Source organism: Hemicordylus capensis, chromosome 3, assembly GCF_027244095.1.
Source record: "Hemicordylus capensis ecotype Gifberg chromosome 3, rHemCap1.1.pri, whole genome shotgun sequence".
NCBI classification, from domain to species: Eukaryota; Metazoa; Chordata; class Lepidosauria; order Squamata; family Cordylidae; genus Hemicordylus; species Hemicordylus capensis.
In genome coordinates this window covers 357,391,899-357,415,775 of record NC_069659.1, presented here as the reverse complement: position 1 = coordinate 357,415,775, position 23,877 = coordinate 357,391,899, and the positions used below count along the sequence as shown (strand labels likewise).

General features: G+C 53.8%; 1 protein-coding gene across 2 annotated transcripts in view; it reads right to left on the bottom strand.

The window, feature by feature from the left end:
* CCDC50 (coiled-coil domain containing 50) overlaps nucleotides 1–23,877 on the bottom strand; it is a 56,649-nt gene that overhangs the window by 15,965 nt on the left and 16,807 nt on the right. For both annotated transcript variants that reach the window (XM_053309239.1, XM_053309238.1), the window contains exons 2-9: nucleotides 19,039–19,101; nucleotides 16,690–16,819; nucleotides 14,491–14,581; nucleotides 14,025–14,142; nucleotides 10,240–11,082; nucleotides 4,149–4,258; nucleotides 2,323–2,367; nucleotides 196–300 (exon numbers count right to left, since the gene is read on the bottom strand). In XM_053309239.1, the coding sequence (XP_053165214.1) occupies nucleotides 196–300; nucleotides 2,323–2,367; nucleotides 4,149–4,258; nucleotides 10,240–11,082; nucleotides 14,025–14,142; nucleotides 14,491–14,581; nucleotides 16,690–16,819; nucleotides 19,039–19,101 (1,505 nt within the window). The remainder of the gene's footprint in view (nucleotides 1–195; nucleotides 301–2,322; nucleotides 2,368–4,148; nucleotides 4,259–10,239; nucleotides 11,083–14,024; nucleotides 14,143–14,490; nucleotides 14,582–16,689; nucleotides 16,820–19,038; nucleotides 19,102–23,877) is intronic.

The following is a 23,877-nucleotide window of genomic DNA, read 5'->3' as shown; positions in this document are numbered from 1 at the left end:
TCCCTGCATCCCCCCAGTAATCAAGACACACACACACACACACACACACACACACACACACTTTGCCTCATCTTTTTACAATGGCCGCAACTGTGCAAGCTTAGAGACAGAGGGGATCAGTAACAAGCCATCGTCACCTCTGCCTGGCAAATGGGGACTCAGCGACTCCCCTGACCCAAGTGGACCGTAACTGACCTTCCAGTCCTGGTCCCGCCTTTTCTTTTCCGAAGACACCTTTTCTCGCTCCTTTGCTTTCCTGTAAGCTTTCTTCTCCTCAGCCATCAGCAGGCGAGCTATTTCCTACAACCAGGAAATGGTGGCATGACGACACTCCCGAGAAAATCAAGGCAAAATGCCTTGACCCACAACACACATCCTCCTCCCACCATTGAGGTCACATCATCATGGGCCTTATTTGGGCTCCAGGTCCAGACAGGTCAACAATCTGACCTGCTTGTAGGAAACTGGGTTTACACACAAGCTTCTGGGAACCTGGGACCAAAACCGGAACCAGGAACGGCTGGATCCAACTTGGAGCACATTCAGAGCAAAGAAACCCAGGTCTGACAGAAAGGGCGCCTCCGTCTCACAAGCCTACTCTGGGGCTATTCTCACGATTGCAGAAAACCGGGCTAGCCTCCACTAGCCCGATATTCTGTAATTGTGAGAACCACCGGGCTCGGCCACCCGGTAACCCGCTCAAGTACCCCTGCCCTAAAACCAGGTTTGCGGAGCGAGTGCTCCGCAAACCTGGTTTTGAAGATCGTGAGTAGCCGTGGCGCAGCTCCGCACCGCGCCTACTCACGAGGAGACCCCCGGAGGGGAGGCGAACAGCCGCCTCCAGGCTCCGGGGGTCTCACCAGCATGACCTGCGCACTCGCGTAGGGCATGCTGGAGCTTCTGGGGGCCAATTCGCCCCCACTCCCCCCAGCCCCCCCCCCCAGCTCTGTCACGGAGCCGGAAATCGTGTGGGTGGCCGATGCAGCCGCCCAGGGCTCCCTCCGCGATCATCGGCTTAGCCCACTCTCCCCACTTAGCTGCAAAAACCGGGTCTCACTGATTGTGAGATCGGCCCACAGTCTGCACACCAACTTCGAATGCAGAAGCTTTGCTGCAGGGCTGACTTTCCCAATGGGCTGGCATTTGGTAGTTGGGGCTGAACTTAATTTTGGAATGAGGTTTTAGCGTCTGTTTTATTTTCGCCAATTCTTATTTCAATGTTTTATACATGTGTTTTTCCTTTCATAGCCCACCAGGACTCCACATAACACTCCCAAACATTCCTCCCCAGTTACGAAAGCCAGACATTTGTTTTCTAAAACCTGCTTTGCCAGATTACACATTTGTTGGTTTAATTTATATCGCACCCTGCTTCCAAAGAGTTCGTGACAGTGTAAATGGTTCCTCGCCCCATATTATTATCATCACAACAACTCTGTGAGGTAGGTTAGGCCAAGGGAAGGACCAGGCCTCACAGTGAGCTTTAGGGTTGGGTGGGGATTTGAACCCTGCATCTCCAAAGTCCTGGTCTGACACTCTGCCCACTACACCATGCTGGAGAGAGTGTGGACGTTCCTTACACTGGCAAGAGTTAGCTGCAAAAATGACATCTATACTGTCCAGATTGTTCTACAGGGCAATCCCAGGCAGGCAGCATTTGGGGGTGTTGCTCTAGACAGGCACTTCCCTCCTCTGAGCAACTCCCGCTGCAGCCAACACACTCCTTCCTTCCTCAGGCAGCAAGATCAGTGCAGGGCTGTCCTCTCAACCTTTTCCAGGCTGGAGAAAACCTCAGGGCTCCCAGGGCCGAGGCCAGGACTGGACTCACTGCCACTCAACCCAGGCAGGAATGAAACAGCGCCTGAGGAGAGAGGGGCCCTTCCAGCACTGCAGCGGACAGCGGCGGGCACTTGGAGAGCTGCAGCCCTCAGGTCACAAGCCGTGGCTGACTGCGCATGTGGGTTGGGGTGTGTGTGTGTGTGCGTCTGTCCCGGGCAAGACGGACAGCTGAGCAAAGGGCATCACAGTAGCAGCCAAGACAGCAGTGATGGCCACAGGCGATGATGCCAGATGCAGGAGGGTTGGCAAGCCGGGCGGAGTCAGGACACACAAGCAAGGAAGTCAGGCTGAGGGGTGGGGAAGAAGGGGGACGTGGAGCTTTGGGGGACGGCTGCACTGCTAAGAAGCAGAGAGCCTGGGAAGGGAGGGCACCTGGCCACCCACGGAAGGCCCAAAGCGCCCCAGAGCCGCCGGAAGGAACCAAAGGCTGCGCGTTCAGTTGTACGCCCTGCCCGCCCGCCCGCCCCCTTCACCTAGGCCTACCTCGTCCTGGGCGACCTGTGCTGCTCTCTTATCCACCTGGCTAGCCTAAAAAGAAGAGAAAGGGAACAGGGATGGGGGGGGGGAACTGGAGAAGCAGCCACACCTGCTGCAGGCGTGAGAGGCTTTATCCTGCACACCTCCAACCCCGGCTATCCCCAGGGCCTTCCACCTCCAGGGCCAGCAGCTCTCCTTCCTCTTTCGTCTGCTACCTTCCTCCCCTCTGCAGACACCGTCAACCTGGATACCAAATTTCCCTCTCTCACGGTCCTGGGCGTGTGGGCTTGGTTCTGCTTTGCATCAGATCATGCAGATCATGGAGGGTTTCCTCTCTCCACAAAGAGCACTCTTGTCTGTAGAGGAAGCTGCCAACTTCCTACACCTGGCAGGAATTCTAACCCCAGCTCTCACGCCGTTTGAGATCCACCTCAGAGCAAAATCCATCGACAGCCATGGGAATGCCATCTGGCCACCTTTCTGTCCAAGTTGCACAAAGTCATGATATTCAGCTGCACAGTTAATAGCAATCTAGGATGCCAGTCTCTCCCGCCCCCTTCATCTTTTCCTCTATGCCTCAACTTCTTGAATTTTTTTTTTTTTAAAGAGGAGTGATCTGTTTGGATCCAATATTTGTGAAATTACTTTAAGCATTCTTTATATTCTACTTTATGATTTGCATCATTTGAAACGTCTCCGTGTTTTAACCGGTTGTTATAATGTTATGGCGCTCAGAGATTTATTTATTTGAAATATTTCTATACCACCTAAAACTTGCGCCTCGGAGCTGCTTACAGAGCCGCTGCTGAGATTTTTCGCTTGGAATGACCACCCCAAACTAAAATGGCATGGAAAACTTTTCTCATCTCCAGCATCAGTGCTTGGCCTCAGGCAGAAGCTCCCCAGTTTGAGTCCCCCCACCCCGGATGTTTTTGGATGGCTCTAACAGCCAACGTGATTGGGGATGATAAGAGTTGCCATCCACCAGCAACATATGGGGAGCAAAGGTGGGGAAGTCCAGGTCTAAGGAGAAGCCAGCCGCTATTTGGAGGAGTGCATGTTAACTGCGGATTGGCCCCTCTCCCCACCCATCCCGTCTGGAGAGAGCTCTACCTCTTGTCTTCAAGAGCTCAAGAGATGCAAATGACAGACACGGCCAACAGGCTCCTTTTTCCAGAACAATTTCCCACCAGGATCAGAGGGGGCGTGCCCCCTAACCCACTCAAGGTGGGCTCCCCAGATGCACCAGGTTGGGCCCTGCATGAGGCAGGAGGCTGGCCTGATCCAGGAGGACACTTCTTATGTTCTTAACAGAGACTCAGAGAGGCCCATTTCTGCCCTCCTCCCAACACTCACGAACAAGAGACTGGATGTCAGGAAAGTCAGCTGACAAGGACACTCTGGAAGAGCATGGCCCGAGGCTGGAGTAACGGGTCCCATCAGCACCTCGGAAGGAGAAACGAAGCCATACCTGCAAATACTCCAGAGGCCTGGGGGACGTCAGAGTGCCCCAGGAAGAGATCTGACCAAGGGCTTGCCAAGGAAGGCGAGCCTAAGTTTTGAGTGTGCTACTGGTTATTCTGTGTTGCAGTGAATAAACAAGCTGCCCAGTTATGAAGAATAATTCTGGTGCTGGAAACTAAATTCTGGTCTGACCTCCAGGCTGAACACTTGGGAGGACACCTTGGGACACAGAAGTTAGCTGACATCTGCCTGCTGTCCTGTAAGAGTCATGATGCCATGCGGCCCTCGAGTGCTCCAGGACCTGAAGAGCCTCCCTACAGCAAACACTGGCCCTCCTTGGGGGGGAAACCCTCGTCCGCCCTGCTCACCAGCAGTTCCTCCTCTTGCAACTTCCGGGCAATCTCGGCATCATAAGATTCCTGGGAAGCTGGGCGGGGTTTCTGGTAAATGGCTTCTTTTGCCCCTCTTGGTTTTGTTCCTAGAAACACAGAAAAATTCCTCATTCCCAGCAAAGATGCAGAGCTAAAATTCAGAGCTGCACACACTCTCACGTTCTGCACCAAGTTAACACGTCATGCAAACCAGAACGATCTGATCTTGTAGAGTTTATTCTGCTTCTGGTGACTTTAGGATGTGCCCAGGAACTCTGCAGAGCGTTGGAGCCAAGAGCCTGCCTGATGCAGAGTCAGACCACTGGCCTAGTTAGCCCACCACTGTGTGTTCCAACTGGCAGGGGCTCTCCAAGGGCTCAGGCAGAGAAAGGTCGCTCCAAGCCCTGCTGCCCAGGAGCCTTTTAACGGGAGATGCTGCCAGGGACTGAGCCGAGGAACTTCTGCACCCAAAGCCTGTGCTCTGCAACCCTCCTGCGACTGATGGGGAGTTTTGCTCCGCTCCTGTAGGGGTTTCGTCAAACATACATTCATTCATATACATTCATATCCTGCTCTTCCTCCTCCAAGGAAGCCAGAACAATGTGCATGGTAATCTTTATCTTTGCAACCAATAAGGTGGAGAGGTTAGCCTGAGAGGTAAGTGACCAGCCCAGAGTCACCCAATGAGTTTCCTGGCTGAAGTGGGATCTGAACTCGGCTCTCCCCAGGCCTAGTCCAACTCTCTAACCCAAAGCACTGTGAGATATTCCCCTCAGGGGATGGAGCCACTCTGGGATGAGCAGAAGGTCTCAAGTTCCCTCCCTGGATTCTCCAAGAGAGGGCTGAGAGAGATTCCTGCCTGCACTGCCTGAAACCTTGGAGAAGCCGCTGCCAGTCTGTGAAGACAATACTGAGCTAGATGGACCAATGGTCGGACTCAGTATATGGCAGCTTCCTCTGTTCCTATGAGGCCAAAGCAAGGCTGTGCTGCACTCAGTATATGGCAGCTTCCTCTGTCCCACTGCACACATAACCACAGGTTTAAGAATGCAGAAGGCCCCAGGTTCAATCCCAGGCATCTCCAGGTAGGGCCGGGAATGGTCAGCAGGAGCTCCCAATGTCCCCCTGATGAACAAGAGGCTCATCTGAGGCTGGTGCAAGGAGCAGGGCCTTATCAGTTGTGGCACCGCTGCTCCAGGGTGCCCTCTCCAGGGAAGCTGGACAGGCCCCATCACCATATGCATCCCATTGTCTTGAAGTGGCTTTTGCAGGAGGCTGATAGTGTGTGTGTGTGTGTGTGTGTGTGTGTGTCAGTCATTTTCACTGTAGTGGTACAAAAACAGCTAGCTGACTACGAGTTAGAAGAAAAGCAAGATATAACTTATGATGGTTTGTCAAGACATTTTATAGAACTTTCTCAAAATAAAATTCTCAAAATCATATGCAAAAACAACGATCAACCACTCCTTAAGACATCAAAATCATAACAAAAAGCTATTCAAAGACAACTAAAACAGTCAGTGAAGAGAACTTTTAAAACCAACTTTTGAAGGCACCAAAGCGGGGGGGGGGAGGAGAGAGAAAAGGGTCTCTAGTTGCTTCCAGAAAGATAATGGGAGAACAGAAAGCTAAGAGCAGCGCTGAGAGGCAGCCAGCTGCCCGCCCCCCCCAACTTCTCTTTTGTGTACCAGGGTGGTTCGAGGTGGGGGGAACCCGCTGCCCCCCCCCCCGCACCTGGACAGCCAGCCCTGAGCCTCGCCCCGTCCAGGAGTGGGCCCAGCATTGCGGCAAGGGGCCCTGAGGCACGGCCCTCCCAGGGGAGCAAGCAGAGAGAGCGGCACCCAGCAGCATCTGGCATCCATCAGGAGCCTAGGGGGGGCTCTGCCACTGCTAAATCAGTCCTCCTGGAAGGAAGCTTCACCAGGCCGATGGCCGGCACTTCCACGCTCCTCCCACACACTCTTGGCACGAGCCTCCGTGTCTCAGTAGGGAGCCAGCTATGATTAGCGCCCACACAGAGAGGAGAGGAGAACCTGCTTATAGACACTCAAGTTATTTCTAGCCCGTCCCTGCAAACAGAACCAAACGGAAAGGAAAACAGAGATAGAGCGGCAGGAGTGCGTCGACACTGGACTAATGCAGCAAGGTCCCAGAAAACCTCCTTAAAATCTTCCGGGTATGGGGGAAGAGAGCGAGAGAGAGAGAGCGACAGCAGCTCCCCATGGGAGAGGGGCTGGGCAATTCAACCGGCCTGCATTGGGAGACAGGGAGAGTTGGTGTCGCACCCCGGCTAAGAGCAGGGCACCAAAAGCCCCTGGCAGCACGAGTCTGCCCTCCCATGAATTCACCAGCGACTTTTACATACAGGGCTTTTGGCTCACAACTCCTCCGGAACGGAGGGTGCGAGTTCACATATCAGCCGGATTTACCTCGCAGTCGCAGCAGGCTATCAGGGACCAGTTCACTCACGATTCTGGCTTCCCCCGAATTAGGGCTGCACATTCTAGATAGAGAGAAATTCTTCTCCCTCTCCCATCACACTAGAACCAGGGGTCATCCCATGAAATTGATGGCCGGGAAATCTAGGACCAACCAACGGAAGTACTTTTTCACACAACGCATAATCAACTTGTGGAATTCTCTGCCATGAGATGTGGTGACAGCCAACATCCTGGATGGCTTTAAGAGGGGTTTGGATCACTTCATGGAGGAGAGGTCTATCAATGGCTACTGGCTGGAGGGCTGTGGGCCACTTCCAGCCTCAAAGGCAGGATGCCTCTGAGTACCAGTTGCAGGGGAGCCACAGCAGCAGGAGAGAGGGCAGGCACAGACCTCTTGCCTGTGGGCTTCCAGCAGCAGCATCTGGTGGGCCACTGTGCGAAACAGGGTGCTGGACTGGATGGGCCTTCTTGGGCCTGATCCAGCAGGGCTGCAAAAATCCTCTATTTGCAGCAGATTTTTCTGGAACCCCCCCCCCGGTTTCTGGTATGCCCTGACACTTCTCCGCGATGTGTGGAGGGGCCTTTGCCAATGAACCGCCCTGAGCCATTTTTGGAGGGGCAGTATATAAATCAAATAAATAGATAGATGAATTGGCTTTCCCCAAAACTCACACTTCTGTGTTTTGTTTTAAATATTTGCCGGGTGGATTTGCGGAAGGCCAAGAGTCAGCAGAGGGGGCTGCTTGGGCCCTTGTCTAGCTGGCCTTCCGGGAGGAAGGGTTGGGTGGTGGCCACGTTCCTTGCCCTCTGCTTTCCCGACTGCGGCGAGCTTTGCCTGGGAAGAAGAAGAGTCCCAGCTGCGCCTGAAACGGGCTGCAGGGAGAGCCCTCTGTGCTGCGAGGAGGAATCTAGCAGCCAAGGGCTCGGGCCCCCGCAAGTCCGGCTGGCTGCTGGCTGCCTTCCTCCCCGCTCTCCCAGAGGCGGCCTTTCCCCAGCAAGTGGCCGGCCGGAAAGCCAAGGCCGGAGGGGAGAGGCACGCCCTGTGGCCAGTCACCTAGGAGGGAGCGGGGGCAAAAGAGAGCCAGCCAGCCATGCTTTCCAAGGGAGGACAACCTTCGCGGGGAGGCTCTTCGCGGGGCAGGGGGGGGGGTCGCCCTGGCTTCTGGCTGTGTTAAGGAAGTTGGGTGGGCCTAGAAAATCCATTCCAGGCTGGGCTCAGAGATCAGAGATGGCAAGTGGTGGTGGTCAGTGTGTGTGTGGGGGGACCCTTATAAAGAAAGGACTGGTGCAAGGTTCGTTTTGGGGGGGGAGCTAATGGAGGGGGGGCTTTTCACTCCTGGCTAGTTGCAGAAACTCAGAGCTTAATTTTCAAAAATGAGAGGTGCTGGGACTCAAGTCCGGGACTCGGTTGTGACCGCAACGGCACTCTGCACATGCTCAAAGGGGCATTATTTTCTTGCTTCACATAGTTTGGAATAGTTCTAGGTGGGTCCTAGTACTAATTCCGCCCTGTTGAAATGTAAATGGCCAAGAAGTCAGCCCTGGCTAGTGCCTCTCCAACTTCTCGTTCATTTTTGCAAGTTGAGAAAGGAAACTTTGGGATAATTCCTGTGTGTGGTGGGGGAGGAACTGCTGAAAAATAGAGCCCAGTGATTTCGTTCACGTGAATAAATTATCCGGGAGGATCCCTCAGTTGCTATGGATGCCGTAAGGATAAAAATGAACCCACCCCACCCCGCCAATGGGGACTGGCTTCTACAAAGATCCACACCGGTACATTCTTCGGTTTACGTGTTCTGTTGTTTTGACTTTTCAAACTAACAACAGCAAAAAGGTCTCCCGCTTCCTCCTCTGGGATGTGATTGGTTGGAGAAAAAACCTGAAGCAAGCTGTGGGGATGCACACAGGAAAAAGAAAGGCAAGGAATGTGGAGAGGAGCCGCCCTTATGTGAGCGGTCCATTTAATTCCCCGCATGAAACAGCTGCGAATCTGCTACGAAGCGGATTCGCTCTTCAGATACCCCGTGGCACGAAGCCATGTCTGCATCACTCCCAGGAGGCACACACAGGCGAGCAAACTCCCTGTCCGCCTCAATGCTCCATCACTAATATGGATCTCCCTTCAACAATGCCAGGATCCTGTGTGGGGAGCACTCTCTGGGCACTCCACGCGGTGCAAGCAGCATGCTCACCACCACCAACTGGCCATGGGGCAGTGTTTAAGCAGCAGGATGAGGGCCTGTTCACACAACCAGGGAGGGCAGCACACTGAGGATGAGGGTCTGATTACCAACCTGACAAAGAGCGTTCAGATGCAGTCTGCAGCCTTCCTTCCTTCCCTCCCTCCCTCCCAGGAGAAAGAAAAGCTCCATCGGACCAGGATGAGAGCAAGGAGACAAAGAGGGCTGTGTGGGGTCATCTGGCCCCTCTTGTGCCTTGCAAAGTCCTAAAAGGAGCTTGCAGCAATGAGGCAGCATTATGGCTCAGGGCCCTCAAGAGTCTTCTCCCATCAAACCACTTCCCTCTCCAAGACCGGCATCCTTAGAAAAGCCATTCCAGAACCGCTGAGCCTCCCCACCTGGCTCCTTCTCCCCAAATCCCATCCCTGCTGCTGGCCATCAGTCCAGACAGGGGCCACGTCACCAGGGCCAAGAGATCTCGCCACTCCAGGCCGCTGCCCCACAGATGTGCCCCAGAATCCCTTGCCACCTTGCCAAGGCTCCTGGAGCACAGCCACTGGAGCATGTGCTCTTCGCCGGCTGCTGCTCCAAGAGGCCCTGGCCAAGGCACACAGGGCTGGGGGCGTTCCTTCTCGACAGAGCCTAGCAAACCCACGGAATAGCAGGGCTTCTTTGAAAGACTGCAAGTGGCTTTGGGCAGCACCTGGTTGGTGTTTTCATTTGTAAGCGGCCCTGTGTGTTTATAGGCACTCTCTAAATTAGAGCTGCATTAGAAGCGGGCAGAAGATACCACTGAGACCTGGTACTAATCTTGGGAAGCAGTCAGAAGTGGAGCCATTTCCAAAACACAATCCCAGTCTGAAGTGTCATTTAACAACCAGGAAATCTCACAGTACGGATATGATTTTCCTTCCTATACCATTCAAAGTTCATCTTGCCGTCTGTTAACATTTGGAGACCAAAACCTGGCATTTAGCACCCAAGTCAGCACATTTTAGGTAAAATGAGGCAGACTGGAACCTCTAGCTCTGGCTGACACATGTCTTTGTTTTTGAGCTCAGACCGACCACATTTCTACTTGAATAGAAGCTGAAATAGGAAAGCCAACGGAAGATAGAATCCCAACCGCCCCCAATCCCACCCCCATAAAACACAACTATTCTCCAGTGCATACAAAATGTGCTCAGCAGTCTTTACTGGGCCAAAATTAGAAATTGATATTTTGTACAACTCCCCGCCTACAAAGAAATATTTTGCACTTCTCATATATTCCACCTGCTCTGCTCAGAAGAACAAGGCTCAGTTCAAGACATGCTCATTCCCTCCCTCCCTCTGACAGAAGCCAGGGCTCTCCTTTCCTAAACAGGGACCATTTCAGCAAGGCTGGAAGGACAGAGGCTGAGCATGGACACGGACACCTTCCCAAGAATCAGGCACACCGGCTCCCCGTGACCTCCTCCCGGTTACCTGGATTCCGGCGGCATCCTGGGTCCATTGCCAAGTCCTCCCCGTGGCGTGGGGAGGCTCTTTCCCTAGAACCTGCTCCTTCGTCTTCTCTTTCTACTTCCTTCCTGCGGCCTCGCCGGTGTGGAGCTTCCGTGTCCAGGAGTCTGGGGTCCCGGGAGGCCCGCGGTGACTGACGATCCTCCCGGGGTGGCCTACGGCAGTCAGGGTTTGGTGAATGGCTGTTGCTGTATTGCCGGCCAGGGTGACTTTCCTCCCTGTCGGCATTCCGGTGTGGTGGCCTTGGAGACTTTCCCAAGAAGCTGGGCGAGTGCCTTTCCTGACGCTTACACACTCTGTTGCCCTGCTCGAAATCTTCCCCCTCGGCTTTCCGTTCCCAGGTGCGAGGAGGGGTTGGCCTTTGGGTCCTCTCTCGGCTCCGGGGCCTCCTCTCTCGCCGCTCCCTGCTTTCTCCGCGGCCTCCGCCACGGTGCTCAGCCTCCCCATCCAGGAGAAGTGAAGATGGACCCCGAGCTCCCTCCTGGCCGGATGGCTCCACGTCCCTGCAGCTCCTGCTTCCCCAGCTGCTTCTGCCCACGTAGTCGTCCTCCAGGTCGAGAGGCGACTTGCACGGCTTCTCCTGGCTGCCTGCGTTCCTCTCCCGCTTCTCTCGCTTGCGTCTCTGGCCACCTCTGGCCTTCCCCACTTCAGCGGAGCTCCCCAGGACATCCAGGTCAAGCCCCTCGGAGACCAGGGGGAGGCCCCTGCGGTGTTCCCTCGGCTGCGGGGGCTGCCTATCGCCGCTCCCAGGCTGGCGAGGCCCGGTGGGCTCAGCAGCCGGCTCCCTGGGGCTAGCGCAGGAGTGCTCTGAGCAACCAACGGGTGAGACAAACCATGGAGGTGGGTTAGTGACACAGCTTAAAGGCAGACACACACTTACAGAAAGGGGTGCAGCGGGAGAAAGGGCTTCCCCAACCCAAAGGAGGAAGCTTGGAGGTGGACAGCAGAATGTGCCAACTGATGAAAGGGAAACCGAAACCCACAGGCGAGCGCCAGGGAGAGAGAGAGCGAAGCGGAGGCTTGCATCCCGGAGACCATGCAGCAGGGGCAGGAAACAGGTGAGAGCAGGGGCAGGGATGGTGAGGCCAGGGATTCCCAGCCACAGACCCTCAGAGGCTGCCAGGTGACATCACCCACCATCCCCAGGCACGACTGCAGGCCAAAGACATCTGGGGACCCAAGGCTGGGAGAACCCTGGGTGGGCGAGGCAGATGCTCAACTCCAGAAGGCTCCACCTGGGGGGGCAGAATTCAAGGGCAGCCCACCAATGCATGCCAGCCCAGGCTCTCGTGATGGCCTCGGCATGCGTGCTGCGCCACCCGCAGTGCAGCAGGGGGGCTGAGACCCCCACATTTCTTGCCAGGCCGCCCGCTCAGAGCGGCCACCAGGCCTTGCTCCAGTCCTGCCCTCAGGCCACGTCTTGCCCCACAAGAGCTCCAGAGAAGAGCAAAAGACACGCTGCACAAAAAAAGAGAGGGCAGGATCCTGACGGGGGAAGTCACAACTGCATCCCACGGAGACGAGGGGGACTTCAGTTCATTCCATCTCATTCATTTCAGTGGCGCTCAGTGAAAATAACTGAGTCTGGATCCTGCACTTGGATTTCTGTACTATGGTAAACCACATTGAACAGTTTTAATAGACTGCACCCATTTAACCGAGGGCACAGTTCCCATTCATTTCAATGGGACCTGAGAGGGAGAATCTCCTGCGAGACTACACTGCCCATTACTTATAGCTACGAGACTCAGTTTCTCCTCTGCAACAGACCTCAAAAAGAAAAAGAGGGGGTTGGGAATTCAGGGACAGGAGCTCCAAGAAGCGTGGATCTCATTAGACTTTCCCACAGACAAAGCAGCCCATGGAGGGCCAGGAGAGACCCACCCCACCCCCCAAACGCCGCCCGATGACACATTCTTATTCCATCCACACATCCCTTTTGCAAGCAACAGCAGAAGGCGCACAGGCCCTTCAGAATCCCCAGCACACACCACACAAATGTCACAGGGAAGCCCAAAGATGCCCATGCCATGCTGAAGCGGTGTTAGGGAAGGCCTTTCTTCTGGGGAGGGAAGGAGGCAAGCCAGAGCACACCATATATCACTTCGTTCTAGTGGAAGGCTGCTGCAAGGTCCCTGGCCTTCCAGCTCTGCTCACCAGAAGCCACTGAGGTCTGAGTGGCTATGTTTCCCTGTAAGGAGTAAAACCTGAGTCTTGGGATCTACAAGCAATGAGGTCTCTGCCAGGCCAAAGGAAGCCTCTGTGTGTCTAGCAGATCTAAGCACTGACAGTTTCAGCTCAACAGCTAGATGAGGTCCATCCTTTAAATGAGAATGGGAGATTTGACCGGGGTGGGGGGTGATGGTGGAGAAGGCAGGGTGCATCCCCCTAGAAGCCTTTGCACGTCCTGGGCAAATGAATGGGCCGACGGCTCAGTGGCGGAGCACACGGACTGCAGCAGAAGGGCAGAGGCTCAGGCGCCAGAGGGCAGGAGATGGCCAAAAGCCTCTGGAGAGCTACTCTGAGTCGGAGGAGGGAATCCTGGGCAAGATGGACCAAGGTGGGGGCAGGATCCAGTTGGGTAAAAGGCAGCAGCTTCTTGGTTCATGTGGAAGGGGCTTATGCAAGAGACTTGCACAGGAGAAACCCTTGACGGATCGTGGCCACTGGTTAGCAAGAGCTCTTGAAGAAAACGGGGAGCAGGATGGCCACTCTTCGTTATGGAAACCCCTGTGAGAGACCTCAGAATAGGGAAAGAGGAAGAGGCCCCAGCAGAAACCGGCTACTTTCCCAGCGTGAGAGAGAGAGAGAGAGAGAGAGAGAATGTGCATCCGTGGAGAAAGGTGCATGCCAGGAGAAGAACCACCACCAGCAACTGCAAAGCAATTTCTCAGTGCTGAAGTCATTAGAGTCCCCAGGATCATGGCTCATTTGATCCCAAAATCATTTCAGAGGAGGAAAGGAGATTTGGCAAGGAGCGTGACAGCTTCCTGCAATTTCGAGCCTAGAGCAGCAATCGGTGATCAGAAAGGCACTGCAGCCAGCTCCACATCCAACGCCTGTCGGGCTTGCATTCTGTGCATCCATCCTCCGTGAACCATCTCCCGAGAGCAGCGCATCATTTCTCACCACACCATCACCAACAGCCTCTAGCGCTTCCGCAGGCCCGAAAGGAGAACCAAGGCCCGCCACGGTCGCCCGAGGGTGCAGTCAGCATCGACCACCGGTGCCCATGATCAGGTCCCTCTCCACAACCGCTGTGCTGTGAGCCCAGGAACAAGACCCACACCCCACCTGCAATGCCTCAGCTTCCACTAGCAACCAGATTTTGAGCTGCACAATGCATAAAACCCAAGTCAGAGAGAAGGAGGAGTTTGGAAACGTCCTCATGCCATTTTGAGGCTGCTACCCAGCAGGACAAACGCCAAGCCTGTCTGCACACCGGAGGTTTCCTACTAAGTTCCCTCTGAGCAGCTCCTGCCATTAAACCAGTTCTTAAACTCTGCCAAGCTTGGAATGTGGTTCAGGGGCCCAGCAGGAGAAGAGCTGGGAGAAGCCAACCTGCCAGGCCCTCTCTGGGGTGTGAGTGCTCCCGTGACCGCAGGATGCCCTCTGGAGGCATCACCCAAGGGCCAAAAGTCTTCGACATCATGCAGGGCTCCTGGCAAGAGGCCAGGATAGCAAGACCACCCTAGAGCCAACTGGCCACCGCTGCCTGTGCCACACGCGTGGCCCGAAGGGGCCGTTACCTCTGCTTTCTGGACAGTAGCCCTCTTCGTAAGGGCCGTGTTGCAAAGGCTCTGGAGGAGGCTTCTTCCTCCTCTTTTCCTCCTGAAGTTCTCTCTGCTGCAGAATCCGAGCAATGTCCTAGAGAAAGGAAGGACATGAGTCACGCTGCACACTTCTGAGGACCCTGGAAATCCCCTCCTTCTGCCCTGTATCCTGGGCTCTACGGCCAAGCCAAATGCCCGCAGCACTGCTCCCCACTGGCTAGGAGCTGCAGCAGCCTTGGACCAGCCAGCACTCGCGCCCCTCCCTCCCTCTCCCCACCTGGAAATGTCCTCTCTGGCTGCTGGGGACAGGTTCCCAAGCAACAGTGTGTTTGCCTCGCACAACTGCACCAAGAGAACTAGCCAGCCTGCTTCTGGGGAAGCGCTCAGCAAGCCTGGCATGAGACCAAGCACCTTCCTCTCTGCCCACAGCCTCCAGGCTTACCTCATCGTCCTCTTCCTGCCGGCGCCGCTGCTCCGCTTCAATCACCAGCTTGACTTGGATTTCCTGAGCTATCTCACAGTCCTGCCGCTCTCTGGAAGACACACAGCCAAGGCAGAGGGAGAGGAGGAAGTCTCAGCTCTGCAGGCGTAGGCAGCGAGAAAGGTGGCCCAGAGTTCAGGCTGCTGCCACAGGCTCAGAGACAAGCAGCCCCCCCATGGGAAACTGCTAACCCTCTCCTACGCCTCTACACCTTGGCGGTGATGACCCAGGAACCTGGGGGGGGGGAGCAGGCTGTCTGCCAAATGGCAAAGGTCCCCCCAGGGCTCAGGCAGGGCTCTTGCCCAGTTCTGCCCCCAGAGACAGAGGAGGCGGCTGTAACCCAGTGGCAGGACCTCTGCTTTGCGGGGAGAAGGTACCAGGCGCGCTCACTGGCGGCATTTCCAGGCAGGGCTGGAGAAGATCCTTGCTGGGACCCTGGAGAGCTGCTGCCAGTCAGTCCTAGATGGACCCCTCACCCAGCTCAGCAGAAGGCAGCCTCCTCTGTTCCAGTGTTCAGAACGAGAGACAGGGGGTTGCACTTCGGATGTCCTATAAGCAAAGCAGGGGCTCTTGGCACAGAGCTGCAGCCCTCTAATGCAGTGGGGCTTTGGCATCAGATCCCAGATAAAGAGAAGCGGGCGGGGGGGGGGGGGGACGAAAACCTCCTGCAGACCTCTGAGGTACTGACTGGGCGAGAAGGCAACGGGATTTAAATGCCCCAGATGTGAGGAACGCACACAGAAATGCACACACTCACTCTTACTGTTCACGCCAGACTGATACAGCAATTGCAATAAAGGAGGGTTATCTTTTTAGGGTTTGGGGTTATCCGTTCAAATCTCCAGGATAATATGAGGTGAAGGGAATTATGCATGGGATACAGTATCATAGGGTGTGCAGAATCCCACCGGAAGTAACACTAAGGTTATCAGAGACTCCAATGTATTTTCACCTTTGTAATATAAACAATAACCCTTAATAAAGATTTCCCCATTTTTCTATCATAATTGCCCCCAAACAGCTAATGGGTATTTAAAAAACTGTAACAAACTGGGGTGTAAATAGACTGCCAGAGTTTCCAATTACCAAGCGGCTCTTGCAAGCACAGATGTGTGGGTGCATAAAGAGGTCAGTTCCTAAGGGGTCTGGGGGCTCCCCCCTCTGAGCTGCCTCCCAACCACACGGAAAGCCCTGCCACTCACCCATCGTACAACCTTCATAGGTCTCCCCCATGGGCTGCGAGCTCAGTGGGTGGAAAACCTGCTTCTGTGCTCCTAACGCTGCAAGAGGGCCGATACAGGGCATCATCTGCCTTGCAGAAGGGATCCCCAGCACCACACCATGCTGGCAAAAGGCCCTTTTCAGCGGAAGCAGAGCACGCAGGGCACAGGATGGGGCTTGCCTGCAGGAGGCTGCCTCGTCGAACACTGGCAGCATCTGCAGTTCAAAGAATCTCAGAGAGCAAGGCTGGGGGGAACCCTCCACTCCCCAAGACCCTGGAGTGCTGGGACCAGTCAGAGCAGACAGTGCCGGGATAGCTGGACCAAAGCCTTGTCAGCTGCAAACGGTGGTTGTTTGGTACAGGGAGGAGCCCTAGCTTTGCATGCAGAAGGCCCCAGGCTCAAAGGCCAGCAGCATCTCCCATCAAAAGGAGGGGGAAGAGAGCTGGTCTTGAGGCAGCAAGCATGAGTTGCCCTGTTGCTAAGCAGGGTCTGCCCTGGTTTGCATTGGAATGGGAGACTACATGTGTGAGCACGGCAAGAGATTCCCCTCAGGGGATGACGGAGCCGCTCTGGCAAGAGCAGAAGGGTCCAAGTTCCCTCCCTGACGGCATCTCCAAGATAGGGCTGAGAGGAGATTCCTGCCTGCAACCTTGGAGACGCTGCTGCCAGTCTGTGCAGACAATACTGAGATAGATGGACCAAGGGTCTGACTCAGTATAGGGCAGGTTCCTATGCTCCTAAGGATCAAGCAGCAAATGAAGAAGGGGAGAGCCTCTCTCTCCTTGAGGTCTTGGAGAGCCATTATCAGCCAGAGTAGACCATACTGCGCTGGATGGACAGTGATTTGTGTGTCTCTATAGCTGGACAGAGCCCGATGAGATATTTCGACAGCTGCCCCTGCGAAAGAGCATGGCCCCCGTCTCTCTCCCCCGCTCACCTATCTTTGTGGTGCTCCTGGGTCCGGGCGTGTGCCCTGCGGTCCTCTTCCTCCTGCAGCTGCTTGGCCATCTGCAAGTCATGCTGCACGAGGCGGTTGCGCTGGATGTTGGTTGCCAAGTGGTGCTCGACTGCACGGAGACACAAAGGGGCAGAATCAGGCCATAAGGCCCTCGGAGGACCACAAGGCCCTCGGCTGCACTCCAGCTGCCGGGCTCCCCCCACCCCACCCACCCCCTGCCAAGAGCACAGTGCTCAAGACCTTGGATCAATGTCTGGGGGAGGTCTGGGATTTTGAGGGAATCTGCAACAAGGAACGAGCCCACCCCAAGCTCTACTTGTCCTTCAGCTGCCATTTTATTTCCAAATGGGGGTGCGCATGTCGCAAACATGAGAGGGACACTGATGATTACGGGGAGAAGTCCTCAAACCCTAAGCGAAGCACCCAAATACAAGGCGGCAGCCAATACACCTGCCATTCCCCTGAGGCATGTGGGGCATGCCACCAGGTGAGCACCCAGAGGCCAACTGTGCCTGCCCCACATCCAGCACTCTCTGGAAAGCTACACATGGGGGTGGCATAGGGGTCCTCTGTGGGAGTGGCAGCAATGTGGCATTAGCTTGCACGGTCACACGCTTTCTCTCTTCGACCGGGACATGACACAAGAGCACCCCTCTGAGACTCCTCACCCAGAACTGGTTCAAGACTCACACATCACGAATGGGGGTTAGAATCAAACCCACAAGTACACCCTACGAAGGCAGGAGAAAAATACAGGAGAATCCTGCAGGGATTGCCTCCTCCGCAGAAGAGGGCAGCCAGGATGGGCAGGGGCCTGGGGCACCTTCCTTATGAAGCCAGGCTGCAGCATCTGGGGCTCTTTCCCTTGGAAAAGAGGCGACTCAGGGGAGAGATGGTGGAGGTGTATAAAACTATGCATGGAGAGAGAGACATTTTCCTCCCTCTCTCACATCACTCGAACTTACCGGGGGTCATCCCATGAAACTGAAGGCTGGGAAATTTAGGACCAACAAGAGGAAGTACTTTTTCCACACACGGCACATAATTAATCTATGGAATTCTTTGCCATGGGATGTGGTGATGGCCACCAGCTTGGATGGCTTTAAGAAGGACTTAGACAAATTCGTGGCGGACAGGTCTATCAATGGCTACTATTCTGGCTGTGGGCCACTTCCGGCCTCAGAGTCAAGATGCCTCCAAATACCAGCTGCAGGGGAGCAACAGCAGGAGAGAGGGCATGGCCTCGACCTCTTGCCTGGGGGCTTCTCAGAGGCATCTGGTAGTGGGCCACTGTGGGGCACAGGGTGCTGGACTAGATAGGCTTTGGGGCTGATCCAGCAGGACCTTTCTTATATTCTTATGCTATGGGGCTATTCTCACAACCAGCAAAAATCAGGCTAGGAGAGCGGAGCCCGGTTTTTACTGGTTGTGTAAACCACCGGGCACGCAGGCTAACCCAGTGGCTTACAAGCGGGTAACTTGCTTAATTCCCCCTGCCCTTAGCCGAGGTTAGTGGAGTGAGTGCTCCGCTAACCCCATCTTTGTGCTCGTGTGTCGCCGCAGTGCAGCTCTGTGCCACAGTAACTCACGAGTAGACCCCCAACTGGGAGGTTAAAAAGCAGCCTCCCGGCTTGGGGGTCTTTCCAGCATGCCCTGCGCGCTTGTGCAGGGCATGCTGGAGCTTCTGGGGGCTGCGCGGCCCCCGATCCTCCCAGCCATCGCCGGCTCCGTAACGGAGCCAGCGGTCATGTGGGCGGCCGCCCGGAGCAGACTGCCTGCTCGTGTGCAGGGAGAACGGGCTAAGCCCAGTACAAGTAAAAAATCACAGCAATCCCTCCACAGAGGCTTGCAACCTAATCCAGAGGTATGGGAGGCCACAGAATGTCCAGCTCCTGGCTTTTTTCCCCAAAAACACCAAAAGCCCACAGCTCTGCATAACAGATGCAGTTCTTCCTTAGCAGCATCTTGTGCTGCAGTTCTGTGGGGCTACAGAATGCATGCACAAAATTCACCTCCCTGAGCATTTCTGCTTTTTGTTTTGTTTTGAAAGAGCAAGTTTCTAGTCCTTCTGCTTGCAGGTCTGAGGGCAAAAGCCTGTAAGGAGCCAGAGACACGGCTAAACAAAGCTACCAGCCTTGTTTGGGGCAATGTGATCCTGCCTAGCTCTTGTCATCTCCCTGGCCCCCCAGGAGTAACAAATCCATATCAGACAAAGCAGAAGGGCAGAGAACTAAATCTATATCTAGAGAGAAAAGCTGGGCAAATTGGCTTGATTGGTGCAGTTCCCCAAGGCACAGAATCCAGCTTTGCTTGTCTGATGAGACTTACTTTCTTGTTCTTGCAGGTTGTGGGCCAAGGTGTGGTCCTCCAGGACAGCAAAGTCTCGGCATACTGTGGGAGGGGAAAGGCAGAGAGGGGGTGGGGGGTCAGGAGGAGGAAGCCAAAGCAGCCGCCGGCCCAGCTGCTGCCATCGCTGTGGCAGAGCTCAGCCCCCCTTCTCCCCCTTCCAGTCAGCAGCACTAGGGAGCTAAAGGCAAAAAACCATGAATTGCATCACCTCCTTTTGGGTACCAAAGTAAAATGTTGCCTTTGACATGAAGGCCATTAAAGGGACAGCGGAATGCAGCACAGATTCTTTTTTGCCTCCATGCTGGGGAAGTATGACTATTTTTGCAAGTCTGTTCTAATTTTGCCCGATTTATTCTGAGCCAAGTATTGAGTTATGGCAGGCATGGATGCATTTCTATGGGGGTTTGTACCTCCCCCCGCCAAAGGACAGCACTGCGGTAAGAAAAGAGCTCATAAGCAACAGTGAATGACCGAAAACATGACCACTGTTGCTTTATTGAACCCCATTCATGGCCCTTTTCCAGATGAATGGAAGGAGGCGACCGTCACATTCTCCATGCAAACTTCCCTCTCGTCATCCGACGGGCACTCCCAGGCCAGTTACTGAGGTGCAGGGCTAAAAAGACTGAAGAAGCAGAGAAAACTTTGACCCCGGCTAAACCAGAAGCCAGCAGAATTCACGGCCAAGCTGCAGGAAAGAGGCGCGAGGAAGAGAAAGCAGGAGGCGGCTTCTTCCGCTTGTGGGCTGTGCACTCCGTTGCCGGTTGTGCTGAACCAAGCAGTTGCGCAGAGCTTCGCAGGCTGAGTCAAGCATAGCCAGCTGCCGGGGACAGACGACAACCTTGCATTTGCTCAAGGAAGTGGCGGGACAGAAGCCCTGCTGCTGCATCCAAAGAGCTGCTCTGGCAGCACTGCCTTGCGCGGGCCTCTCTGCTCATAGGAACATAGGAAGCTGCCATATACTGAGTCCGACCCTTGGTCCATCTAGCTCAGTATTGTCTACACAGACTGGCAGCAGCTTCTCCAGGGTTGCAGGCAGGAATCTTAGTCTCAGTCCTCTCTTGGAAATGCTGCCAGGGAGGGGACTTGGAACCTAGATGCTCTTTCCAGAGCGGCTCCATCCACCAAGAGGAATCTCTTCCAGTGCTCACACTTCTAGTCTCCCATCCATCTGCAACCAGGGCAGACCCTGCTTAGCTAAGGGGACAAGTCCTGCTGGCTACCACAAGACCAGCTCTCCTCTGCTCATTTGGGTCTTGCTGGGGCAGCTCTGGTTGGTGCCCCAGAAGCTACCAGGGGGACTCTGAATTGCTGCCCTCTGGCAAAGGTTCAGCAGCACAGCAACAGCAGCCAGCTCAGTGTCCCAGAGGTGCTGCTTGTAGGGTGGGATGGCAGAGACCGGCAGGGGAGCTGCTGGTACAGCATACAGCATACTTGGGTGTGTGTGCATGCGCACGAGAAATGTGCCTGCCATATCCCTTCCACAGTGCCAGGATGCACTTTTACACAACACAAGACCCCTTCACTGTTCAAGACCACCACTCGTGGATTCCTCATGGGGAAGAACCACCACCCAGTGGGTTCCACACTCATAATCACTCAAGTGGGTTAGAATTGCCTGGCGTGAGCATGTGCTGTGGGGCATGAGACAGCTTATACAGTCTGGCATAATGTAGGGATTGCTTCCTCTGCTATTACAATTCTTATTATGAAGTCAATGAGACGGGTCTCTCGATCAGCGAGACCCGGTTTGTGAGGCTAAGCCCGCTCTCCCTACAGACGATCAGGGTGGGAGCCCTGGGTGGCCGGATCAGCCGCCCACACGATTGCCAGCTCCGTGGCGGAGCCCGGGGAGTTCGGGGGCTGCATGGCTGTGCAGCGCCCGGAAGCTCCAGTATGCCCTGCGCAAGTGTGCAGGGCATACTGGAGAGACCCCCGGAGTGAGGAGGTGGCTTTTCACCTCCCCTCTGGGGTCTACTCGTGAGTAGCCATGGCATGGAGCCACACCACGGCTACTCGCGATCAGGAAGCCCGGGTTAGTGGAGTGCTCGCTACAAAAGCGGGTGACCCGCTTTGACTCAACCAGGCTCGGCTGCGAGCCTGGTGAGTCTCACGATCAGTGGAAAGCGGGCTGAGCACCCTTCGCCCGCTCCCCACTGATCGTCAGAATAGCTCCGGTGCTTACTTCGGCCTTCCATATAAATATTCTCCAGGCAGCTCACAATAAGAAAAATGTCTCATCATGATATTGGAATATGTATATATGATGAATATTTATATACTGCTTTTTCAACACAAGTTCCCAAAGCGGTTTACATAGCTATAAATAAATAAATAAATAATGGCTCCCTGTCCCCAAAGGGCTCACAATCTAAACATGGAACATAAGGTAGACACCAGCAGCAGCTCCTGGAGGGATGCTGTGCTGAGGCCAGTTGCTCTCCCCTGCTCAGTAAAGAGAATCACAAGTTGTAAAAGGTGCCTGCTCAGACAGCAGGGGAATCTGATCTCGAAGGCTTACTAATGGCATCCTTTCGACAACCCTAACCATGCACCAGAGTCAGACAGCAGAGAGGCATTCTGGGAGAGAGTGACATCAGTTACCTCTCAAATAACTTCAGTACCTAGTACTACAAGTAATGTTTCACAGCAATCTCTCTGCAAAGAGAGATGAAGAGGAGAGCTGGTCTTGTGGTAGCAAGCATGACTTGTCCTCATAGATAAGCAGGGTCCGCCCTGGTTGCATATGAATGGGAGACTTGATGTGTGAGCACTGCAAAATATTCCCCTCAGGGGATGGAGCTGCTCTGGGAAGAGCAGACGGTTCCCAGTTCCCTCCCTGGCAGCATCTCCAAGAGAGGGCTGAGAGAGATTCCTGCCTGCAACCTTGGAGAATCCGCTGCTGCCAGTCTGTGAAGACACTACTGAGCTAGATAGACCAAGGGTCTGACTCAGTATATGGCAGTTTCCTATGTTCCTAAAAACTTCAAACTAATAAAGACAGAGGGAAGATGAATTTGGGGGGGGGCCCGCGTGGGGCACAGAACCTCCCAGTTTCAAATTTCCCTTTCCTTGTAAATTTGCTTTCTGCATCTTCAAGAAGTGTCATGAAGGCTGAACTGTATGAGGAGACTTGGAGTGCCAGGGTTAAACTACCAGAGGGATTTTTTGATCGTTTGAGAGTAGACTTTTTATTCTGTTATAAGAGGATATGATAATGCAATCATTCCTATCTGCAATGCACTTTCATTAAAAAGCAGTATATAAATATTTGTCATGATATCTGCCTCAGGCCTTAAGCAGCCTATTGCTCTTTTGTAGCTTCACTTATCCATGCTTACAGTCCTACCAAGCATTTTAAAAGGTGGCTGTTAAAATTCCCCAAGGATGACATAGGATTTGAACAGCAACAAATCTACGGTAAGTAATCTTGCATTGAGAGTACAGATTTGATTTTATTTTTTAAGCAAAAATGCAAACATTCTATATGTTGGGATTTTGACATAGACATTGTCACAGTTCTTTGTATGGGGCATGTTTCTCTATGTGAATGTCTCTATGTCCTGATTTAGGTGTGGAGTCACGGTTTGTCTGTCTGCTCCTTACTTGCTGCCTTGAATTCAACTGAGAGGTTCTCCCTCTCTCTGCATAAGAGACCAGGGATGTGCACAAATCAATTTTTTTGATTTGATTTGTGCCCCTCCAAAATCACCCCTGATTTGTTTTGTGTCCAAATCTACCCCCACCCAAATCACCCCAGATTTGATTTGTATTTGATTCAATTTGATTTGATTTGGACAACTTAACAAGGCCCTAGTGGCACCAAATTTGAAAGATGAGTAGGTCCCCATGGGTGCCACCTACCAGCCAGGTTTCAAGGCAGTGGGGTGCTTGGTTGATTTTTAATGATTTTTTTTAAAAAGTTTTTACTGATTTTGTATATTTCTGCCATAGGAAAAAATGGAGATTTGAAGTCACCCTATCCTAACCCTAACATGGATCCCCAGCTTTCATTTTTTTTAAAAGTGCCTTGCGGGTGGGAGGGGGGTATAGTTGGCACATGGTAGTTGACATTTGGCACTGTCCAAAAGACAGTCAAAATGAATAGAAGAAATGAAGGGGTGTAATAAATCCTCATAGGGATTCACTGAGGGAAAGTTTTTATACACCAAAGAATCCAAACACTTGAAAAATAGTGACCACACATTTTGCTCCATAACTCTGCTTCTACAAGGGCTAGAGCTTAGCTTTAAAAAAAGAAGAAAAAGAAAAAGAAAGCTGGGAATCTGGGGGAATTAATGGGAGGGATCCGAATCTCGAATTGATTCAAATCGAATCAGGTGCAATTCAATTTGTGAACCAGGGTGGGGTTGGTTCTCCGAGAAGCAGCCAGCCAGAAGTGCCACTGGCACAGAGCTGCCACATCCTTGGGCGGGTCTGCACTGCCGCATCTATGACTGCACTTTGAAGATGGGCACAAAACCGCGGATCTGGTGGCGTTTGGAGTAGGACGTAATGCTTCGGGGGACAAACTGGAGGTCTTGGTGGTAAACCTTTGTGCAAACTGAAGGTTCAATCTGGAGTTTGGCAAGGCAAACCAGAGGTTGCTTTTGTCACAAAACCACGGTTTCTCACGTCTGGACGTACTGGAGTTCCAACCTCTGCCACGTTTAACTCCAGTTTGATGTTACGCGTGAACTGGGTCATAGAGGATAAGTACTAACTACTCTGCAACACTGTAACCCACTCTTAAGTAAGAGGCTGGGGAAAGCAGAGGAAAGGGACAGGCGAGCTACGGACTCCAGAGGATTCCCCCAA